This window comes from Marmota marmota, unplaced genomic scaffold (assembly GCF_001458135.2).
Source record: "Marmota marmota marmota unplaced genomic scaffold, marMar, whole genome shotgun sequence".
NCBI classification, from domain to species: domain Eukaryota; kingdom Metazoa; phylum Chordata; class Mammalia; order Rodentia; family Sciuridae; genus Marmota; species Marmota marmota.
In genome coordinates, this window is record NW_026000108.1 from 30105194 (window position 1) to 30114817 (window position 9624).

Genomic DNA, 9624 nt, shown 5'->3' on the forward strand with positions numbered 1-9624 from the left:
GTCAAAATAACACCTGGCATTTTGCCAGGGGAATGTTAGAGTTCATAAACAAGTCTGGATGGTGCCTGGCAAAATGCCAGAGGGAGTGGTTTGAGAAGTAACAAAAGCGAGCCATTAAGTGTGGAGATTCCTGATTGGTTGACTGCTGTATCTAGTTTATGCTAATTAGATAAGCTGTGTGAAATGTATAAATACTGCTCCTGTCCTGCAATAAACGGCTCCCACTCCTGCTGTATCAACATACACAAGTTATTCGTCACCCCCCGGTTATTTTGCTGCAGCCGGACTGTGGCAAATAATGATTTTTCATTTTAGTAGGTATTGACAAATTATCATCATAAAGATTGTATCCATTTATATCCCAACAGTGTATATGATCCCCAATTTCCCTACAGAGGTGGAGTTTCATAAGCAATCTGTTCTTATCAGAGATATTGTAGAACCTCGGGACTCTTCATTCAGCTCTGAGAATGTCTGTAGTTCACACACTTCTCCAGTGTCTGATAAATTAACATTAATAGAAGCTCGAAGATTTGCCCAAAAAAGCCCACATTTACATCTATCCTTGGGCCATTCCAAGCATGCCTTCTTTTCCATGAGAGCTTTCAGCTCGTGGAACCTGGTAGGAATGCAGTACAATGGAACGGGTTCCAGAGAGATAAGAAGGATGCGATCAGCCCTTTCATGGAAGACAGTGTGTTGGGCAAAATAGAGTTCATAATGGCACCACTCACTCTGGACAAAATTGGGGGACAAAACAAAGATGGATTTATAGCTTCTCTCAATGCAGCTTATGATATTTTCAGCAATGCTCTTGCCAGGGTCAAAGTTTCTCTCAGGAAGACAAATCAAAACAGAACCATCTTCTTTCTCTAGATTGGGGATCAATTCATTCTTCACCCAGAGAGAATCATGTTCACTGTAGGAAATAAATGCATGGAATTGGACATTGCTCTTAAGTTGTTCTTGTGCTGTCCTCCTAACCCTGTGCCAGGTTTGTGCCCATTGAACTAGCATCCTGAGGTACCAAAGCAGATCCAAGCGAAGGTAGCAGAAGGCCATGGTCACCCCCAGAATGGTCATGATGGCCACAATGGTGACAACCAACAAAGCTGTGTTGCAAGACAATTCAGGAAGATCAACATCTTTCAACCGAGTCCCCTTTAGATTCAAAGGGTATTCACAGATGTATGAATCTGACCATCCAATCATCATGCCCTCTGAATATTTTTCAAGCTGAATGAAATCTCTTAATTCACAAGTACACCGAAATGGATTTCTTCCTGCATGTAGAATCTTAACTTCCTGGCAGCTCTGGAAAAAATCAAGGGATGGGCTGAGAATGAAGTTCATTTCAATGTTCAGAACTGAGAGTCTGCTGAAATGACTGCACCCGGGGAGATCAGTCAGAAAATTAAATGCAATATTTAGCTCTCGTAAAGACTTCAAGTGAATACTTTCTCTAGGGACAGTTTGAATTTGGTTATTATTCAGGTCAAGTATTTGAACACTTCTGGGCAAACACCTGAAAACAGAATCAGCAAATTTATTGGATGACAAGTTCATGGTGATCAACGTTTCTGGCCAAAAGCAATTTTCATCCTTGTTATGTTGTAATAGATTTTGGCTCAGGTCCAAGTGCATCAAGGGTGTACTGTTAACAAAGCTACTCACTAAGGAAAGTGTCTCCAGTTTATTGCCCTCCAGAATGAGGGTTTTCAAATAAGGCAATTGGGTGGGTTTTTTAAACAGGTCATCTGTTAAGATATTATTGGCTAAATTTAAATATCGGAAACTTACAGGATAATTAGGAAAAAGCATGTGTGGCATTTGTGCATCTGATATTGTCAGGTTTTCTATATTCATGTTTGTAAAAAGCAAGTACATTCTATCCTGTGGAATATTAAAAATTCTGAAATGTACATACTCCAATTTTATAGCTTTCATTACAGTATTTGAGTAGTCAAATGAATTGCGGTCAAGATAAACATTCCCTCCAAAAGTTATATTTTGTATTTGGAAGTATTCCACCGATGTATGCCAAACAAATTGGAAGATAAGGAGGAGGTCATCCCAGAGTAAATCAACTTTGTTAAATAACAGAATAGATGTCTTGGCATTCTTTAAAATAAGATTCTGTTGAGTTTCATGCCTCACACATTGGCTTTTGCAGTCTATATTTGTCATTTCTAATATTTTTGAAGTCTTGAGTCCATCATGCAAAAGAACCCAAAAATTTGTGTTTCTTGGCAAAACGATGTGAAGTTCTGTTGTGTTTAAGATGGGCAGGCTACCTTCTTCATAATAAGAAAGAGTTCTCAATCCTAAGAGGACAGTATTGAGATGCAAATGAGCAATTTTCTGGAAATCTGATTTTTGTATTTTTGCTCCACTCAAACCCAGGACTTCCAAGTGAGACATGTTGCCAATCTCTTCACAAATAGGCACGGTGTCAAAGTCATTAAAAGAAAGATCTAAATGTCTGAGACCTGCCAGCAAATACCAAGTTACAGTCTTCAGTCTATTATAAGACAAATCTAAATATCTTAACTCCTGGTTCAGTTCAAAGATCTTGATATCCAGCTGTTGGATTCTGTTATGGCATAAAATCAAAGTTTTCAATTTGGAGAGAGAATGAAAATCTGAATTCTGAACTTGAAAAAGGAGGTTATATGATAAATCCAGTGTGGTTGTGGTTGGGGTCAAGTCTGTGGGAACCTTTTTTAGAAACATATTGGAGTAGTTAGTAATTAATTCCTTTTCTTCTGGAAGCTTTGAGGCCAAGCCCTCTATTGACATAACAATATTACAAAATACATAAAAGTTTCTGGTGAGTTTCATTGTGTTTCCAAGTATTTTATCCCTGGTTTCCTCATATGAATGATGAAGATGAGTTCCAAACTGTGGAAAGATAGCACAGAACAATTGTTTAAAAAAATTAATTTGTTAAGGGCTGAGGTTGTAGCTCAGTTGGTAGAATGTTTGCCTTGCATGTGTGAGGCACTGGGTTCAATCTTCAGCACCACCTAAAAACAAATAAATAAAATAAAGGTATTGTGTCTGTCTACAACTAAAAAAAAATAAAAATAAAATAAAGTGGTTTGTTAATTCCCATAGGACTTTTTTAAAAATGTAATTATTTTTAGTTTTTATTGTTTTATTGTTGCATTAAAGTTGTACACAATTGTAGGATTCATCGTTATATATTCGTACATGCACACAATGTAATAGTATAATTTAGTCAGTGTCACTCTCCAGCTCTTCCTTGCCCCCTCCCCTCTTTCCAGCCCTGGTCCCTTTGCTCTATTCTACTGATTTTCCTTTGATTTTTATGAGATCCCTCCCCTCACCCAACTTTTATTTTCCTTTTTCTTCTCTAGCTTCCACACATGAGAGAAAACATACAATCCTGACCTTATAAGTTTGGCTTATTTCACTTAACCTAATGTTCCCAAATTCAATCCATTTCCTGCAAATGACATAATTTTGTTTTTCTAGAACTTTTTTTTTTAATGCCAGTATCTGACTATATTCACCAAGAGACTGGAGTAAAGTCCCAACCTATATTGGGGATTTGACTTAAACTCAGAACCTTGGCTGATACATCTACAAGCCAGTCACTGCATGTGCCATGTCCCCCAAACTGAGGTCTGATTCTCACAGAGAGTGCAGTAGGTGGGAGAAGCACCTCCCTCCCACTCCGCTGAGGAATGTCCTTGCCAGATCCCCCCCTCCCACATCCCCTTTCGATAGCCAGAATGCTTTAAGAAGAGTGAAAGTAATTTGTTTTATTGTTAAATATTATGGGCCCTAGAATTAATATCTCGGTGTTGCTCCTCAACTTTTATATTTGTGGATATAGAGAGTCCCTGGAGATAATATCTGTCTTTAAAAATCGCTTACCCTCTAACTTGAAGGTCCAAACAGACACAATCAGGATTCCTGTCCTTTTGCCTGTTCAGATTGGAGGCAATCTGGATCGCTGTTGAATAATAGCAATAATAATGGTTTTTAAAAAGAAAACAGTTTTTATTTTGGGGGGATTTTGATGTGTCAAGGTATATCCTAAATGCCACACATACATCCTAAATGTATTATCTCATTCATTAGTCACAATACTCAGTGAGGGAAACACTGTTACCCCCACTTTACAGGTGAGAAAAGTCATGATGGAAGATTGAGAGGACTTTGAGAGGAGCTAGGCTTCAAGTTGTCTCTCTGACACGGAAGAGAGGTGGTGGGAGAACTAAGATTTCCATGCGTTCATTGTTCATGATATTAATTAACTGCCTCTTCTGACAAAACTTTTCTAGACATTGGGGAATTGTCTAGCAACAGACAAAACAGATAGATTTCTTTTCCTTCACAGCTTACCTTCCAGCGAGTAAGAAAAGAGTCTGAGAACAAAATAAGGCGTGTATATGTGGGGTAGTGATAAGGACTTGAAAGAAAAATAATTGAGACAAAGACAATAGAGAGACTGTGTGACATGTGGGTATGGACATGGTGGGCTAAGTTGGCAGAATGAAAACATGAGGCTATCTAGAATACTACTGTTTTGGTAGCTATGAGGTATCCCCCAGAGGGTCATGTGTGGGAAAATGAAAGACAGCGTAGAGGGGAGATGATTGGATTATGAGAGCCTTAGTCTAATCAGTGCATTAATCCCCTGACAGAAATTAATTGAATGGTCACCCAGGCAGGTAGGGTGTGGCTAAAGGAGGTGGGTCACTGGGGTGCACCTTTGGGGTGTATATTTTTTTCCTGGTCTACAGTGTCTCTCTCTGCTTCCTGTTGCTCCTCCACGATGTTCTGCCTCATCTTGGGCCCAGAGCGATGGAGTTGGCTGTCTATGGAATAAGGCCTCTGAAACCATGAGCACCAAATAAACTTTTTCTCCTCTAAAATTTTCTCATCAGGTCTTTTGGTCACAGTGGTGAAAAAGCTGACCTAACAACTACCCACTAACATCTGGATTTCTCTTTCTAGAACCTTCCCAAGTTTGTGTGTGCTTATGTGTGTGTGTGTTTTAAGAAATTCTAGAAAACATGGGGATATCTTCCAAAATAACTAAAAAAATAAAAATACTTTGTCTTTAGTTTAAAGTTGCAGTAACAAATCACCATAGCCAGAGTGGCTTAGATAACAAACATTTATTTCTCATAGTTCTGAGGGCTACAAAGCCCCAGATCAAAAAGTTGGAAGACAATTCCTGACAAGGAGCCTCTTCCCAGTGTGTAGGCGGCCACCTTCTCACTATATCCTCATGTGGAGGAGATAGACAGACAGACAGACTGTCCATATAACTGTTAGTACCACCAAAGTATACAGAGCATCTTATTCCCGATCTTGGTGACACACATCATCACCATGTCTTGTGTGAATTTCCTTACATTGTACACTTGGAGAATTCCTACATTTTAGAAAAATATGTTAATTATCCACTTTGATGATAAAATTCTTATATTTTATCAACTCTTATTCTGGCAAATTAGAGTTTACCAGATTACAACTATTTTGTTCCTTTGTTTATTGACAGTCTCCTCCACACCCCATCCCCTTGATGGCTGTCTATCTTGTCTTCTTCTGTATCCACCGCACAGGCTCAGCAAATATTTGTGGAATGTATGCATGAATGAATGACTTTAACATTTTATTCTCCTAACACAAGATGGTACATAATGTGTTCTAAAAAGTAAGTGTCGAATGAATGAATGGATACTGTGAATTCCTCATGTGAGCAGTGTGTGATGCCTAAAGAATGAATCTGTGTTAGGGATGGACAGACCTGTGTTCAAGTCCAGTCTTAACCATTCACTGATTGTGTGACGTGCGCTACTTGTTTCATCTCTGAAAGGCTAGGTTTTCTCAACTATAAAATGGGTTTATGCAGAAGCATAAAATAGATCATGCATCAAATCACTTAGGAATGACACATTGAATAAATGGTAGTAATTATCAAGGCCAAGACCAGGGTAAAGTAAGTAAGGCACAGATTTTAAGAGGTTAACAAGGAACTCAGTCATCAAGATTAACAATGGTCTAATGAAATATTTTTTAAAAGAAATTAATGTGAAAATTCACATTGAACAAATATCAAAAGCATAAAGAATACATCACAATACTGATTTTCCCCCCTCAGACTCCATTATGGCTAGGCAAGATCCCTGTAATTATAATCACCAAGTCACCAAACTGATAAAGGCGATTTTAATGTTATCATCTTACAGAGTACTTTACTTTGCAGCAAATTACTTTAAGCTTCCAGGTCTGGATAACCCTTGAAAAATGTAGCAGAATCTGGTCCATTGTTTTATCTGGAATCCTTTGGGTTGAGATGTCAGAGTTTCCTTTTCTTACCCATTTCTTCCCCCTCCCCAGTACCACAACTATATATGGAAATAAAATGAGAGCAGAACCTTTTGTGAACTTCTCTTAATATAAGGAAATAAAAAGGTCCAATTCCTCAGGCAATACATGTGAATTATGGCATTTCACTAAAACATTTTTAAAATAGAACATAAATTTGTTGTTGTTCAAACCCAGGGCCTTACACATACTAAGCACACACTCTACCACTGAGCTACACCCCTAGCCCCAACATAAACTTTTGATGCATTCAGTAAATATCATATTTCTACTATTACTACTATGCTGGAAGCAGGTGAAAAACAGTAACTTTCTTTAATAACTAAAAAAAAAAAAACTTGACTTATCAGTCCAAATCCAAGGGCACCAAGAAATGACAACTGGTTGTTTTCCAAAGGATATATACTTAGTCATCTAATTTCTCTTTTCCCAATGATTCAGAGAAAGGGACAAAGGCTTAAAAATCCCTTGAACATTGAATGACTTTTGAAACATAAGAGAATGATCTTTTTTGATGGTTTCCCATGTGTCCGATATGGAGTTATGTGTTTTCCCTACATTATCTTATTCAACCTACTCAACATTCCAACAAAATAGTGGTTATTATTATTCTCATTTTACAGATAGAGGAGCTAAAACCCAGAGGTTAGGTAACATGCCCAAGGTGACCCAGTGAAAAAGCAGTAGAGAAGGGATTTGAACCTGCATCTGTCCGGCCCCTTCTGGATGGCAATTAAACCCAAGCTAAGGCATCTCAAACCCTGAAGTGGAGCAGCTTAGAATGTGATGACAGAGATGGTCTCCTTTGACCTGGCCCGTTACCATGGTGGCCTCCTCCCCTCTTCCAACCCTGGTGCTTTTCTCTGAAGTGGTATGAAGCTATGGGACATTCTTCCGGGTGCCACAAAGTTTGAGAGACTTTGCCTATGCGTAAATATATGTTTAAGATCATTATAATTTCATAAGAATTGAAAGAAATCTCAAAATGCACACATCTCTAATTAACAGCTCAGCATAGGCCGTCCATGAGAAAGCTCTTCTAAGAAATGAAATACCTACATAATGTGAACCAAACCCTCCAGCAGCCAAACCACCATCTTTAACCACTTGGTTTTCTAAGGGAAACTGAGCAAGAACAACATTGCACACGGTCCATCAGATCTGCCCCTACTTTTTGGCAAGCAATGCATATGCAAAACCTTTGAACTGGGTAAAGGAGCAACAGATATGATTAAGTAGCCAAAGATCTCACCCAGCAGATATTGTCAACATGTATTAAAGGCAACTAAAAAAGGAACTCATGACAATTCCTGAGGTCATCAACTCTAGGTAGAAGAGCTGACCAGGTTTAATCAGCAGTGAAGAAAACCCAAGCCCCCAAGCATCTGCAAGATAATTCCTCACAATAATATTCCTGGTTGCCAATCACAGATCTTTAGGCAAAGTAGTAAATACTGAAAAATCTCAATAAATCTACTTCCCCCCAACCTATATTAGCTTAAATTATCTTTTCAGAAAAGATACATATGCCCCTTATTTCTTTTTTCATGAGTGTCGTTAAAAAAGAAAACAGAGCTAACGGTCCTTACCCCAGGGCTCTCACGTCTCCGCAGAGCTGCAGGTATGTGTGGGTGGTTCACTGACAGGGGCAGAACTAGCTGCAGGAGCAGGTAGGAAAGTCAAGTTTAAATCCCTTTCCCCCTCTACTGCATGCTAGCGGCATTGCAAGTTACATAAATTTATTAGCATCTTAAAAGCACATTTTTTATTGTGGTAAACTACAACATAACATTTTACAGCCATTTTTAAGTGTGCAATCAAGTGGCATTAAGTTCATCCACAAGGCTGTACATCTATCACCACTCTCCATCTCCAGAACCTGTTCATCATCCCCAGCAGAAAAGCCATGCCTACAAGCAGCAGCTCACCAGGCCCCCCCTTCCTTCAGCCCCTGGAACACCAACAATGATGAACCTTTCCAAGTGGATTTGTCCACAGGAGGAATGACCACTTTTTAAAATTGGGTTGTTTTGTTTTGTTGGTACCAGGGATTGATCCCAGGGCCACTTAACCACTGAGCCACATCCAGCCCTTTTTTATATTTCATTAGAGACAGGGTTTGCTGAGTTGCTTAGGGTCTGGCTAAGTTGCTGAGGCTGGTTTTGAACTCTAAATCCTCCTGCCTCAGCTTCCTGTGTGGTTTACAGGCGTGTACCACTGCACCCAGATTTTAATTGGTTCTTTTGGTTATACATAACATTTGACATAATAAATATAAAAGCATAGAATATAATTTGTTCTGATTCAGTTTCCACATTTTAAATGATTGTAATAGATTTATTATAATTTATTTAGTAAAAAATGGGAAGGGGATAGGTTCTTAAAATAAGAGTTCTTTTCAATTGTATTATGATTTTTGAATTTTAAATGTAATTGTATATATTTCTACATTATTGAGGGGAAATCTCACAATAAAAAAACCGTACATAATACAACAAAACAAACCAATCTGCTCTCTTGCCTACCTAAACATAAACATGTCTGTGTTACATGAACACATGGAGACAGGCCATAGATGCAAACCCATAGGGAATATTGCAGAGGGTCTTGTTTAAAGAACTGAGCTCCAAATCTTCCTTGATACAGAAATTCTTAATTATTAAGATCAGCACACTTGCACTGTACATTTTCCTCTCAAGAAAAAAATAATCACTTAGGCTTTTGGTTGTCTAAAGGCCTATTCTTCCTTTGCCCAGAGACCAACATGTTTGAACACTTTACTCCATGAGCAAATTGAGAGGTTTTCTGTCTTTATTTTGTAACTTATTTACCAAAACCAGGTGAGCCAAGTAAGGGAGCAGGACTCTGTCACCTGCCCGGCATCACCCCAGCTTGCACTTACTTCCTAAGTGCAGGAACCTCTGCATACAAGATGCTGGCCAAGCCTGGCCACCAGCCACAGAGGAGAACTGCAGGAACCCCACCTGACAGACGGGGAGGTTAGTTGAGTGAGAACAAGAAGTTTGCCCAAGATCATCATTCAGTAAAAGACACCAAGATTCAAACTTGAATCTGTCAGGCTCCAAAGTCCACAGTTTTGGATTGTTTTTTTTTACATCTCCAGGATCCCAAGAGTGAATGCACTAGTCCTCCCGCCTTCACCTGAGATTTCTAACACTTTTAAATCCTTGGTCAGAGTTAGCCACCAAGAACAGTATGCTTACAACCACATGTGCTGATAACTTTGAGATGTAA

The 9624-nt window shown here is 38.8% G+C and overlaps 1 protein-coding gene across 2 annotated transcripts; it reads right to left on the reverse strand.

Moving 5' to 3' along the window:
* Positions 1 to 204: 204 nt before the first annotated feature.
* Positions 205 to 8050, reverse strand: Tlr10 (toll like receptor 10). Of its 2 annotated transcripts, none has more exons than XM_015482025.2 (3): positions 7959 to 8050; positions 3904 to 3982; positions 205 to 2901 (listed from the first exon to the last, which is right to left on the reverse strand). In XM_015482025.2, exon 3 carries the CDS (start codon positions 2839 to 2841, stop codon positions 406 to 408), a length of 2436 nt encoding a protein of 811 aa, XP_015337511.1. In that variant the 5' UTR covers positions 2842 to 2901; positions 3904 to 3982; positions 7959 to 8050; the 3' UTR covers positions 205 to 405. The 2 variants fall into 2 exon arrangements, with proteins under 2 accessions (XP_015337511.1, XP_048640282.1); XM_048784325.1 differs by having other exon boundaries at positions 205 to 3026.
* Between the last annotated feature and the right edge of the window lie 1574 nt (positions 8051 to 9624).

Excerpts from the sequence above, each read along its gene's own strand:
- Tlr10 (XM_015482025.2), bottom strand. The coding sequence starts at position 2,841 with ATGAAACTCACCAGAAACTTTTATGTATTTTGTAATATTGTTATGTCA.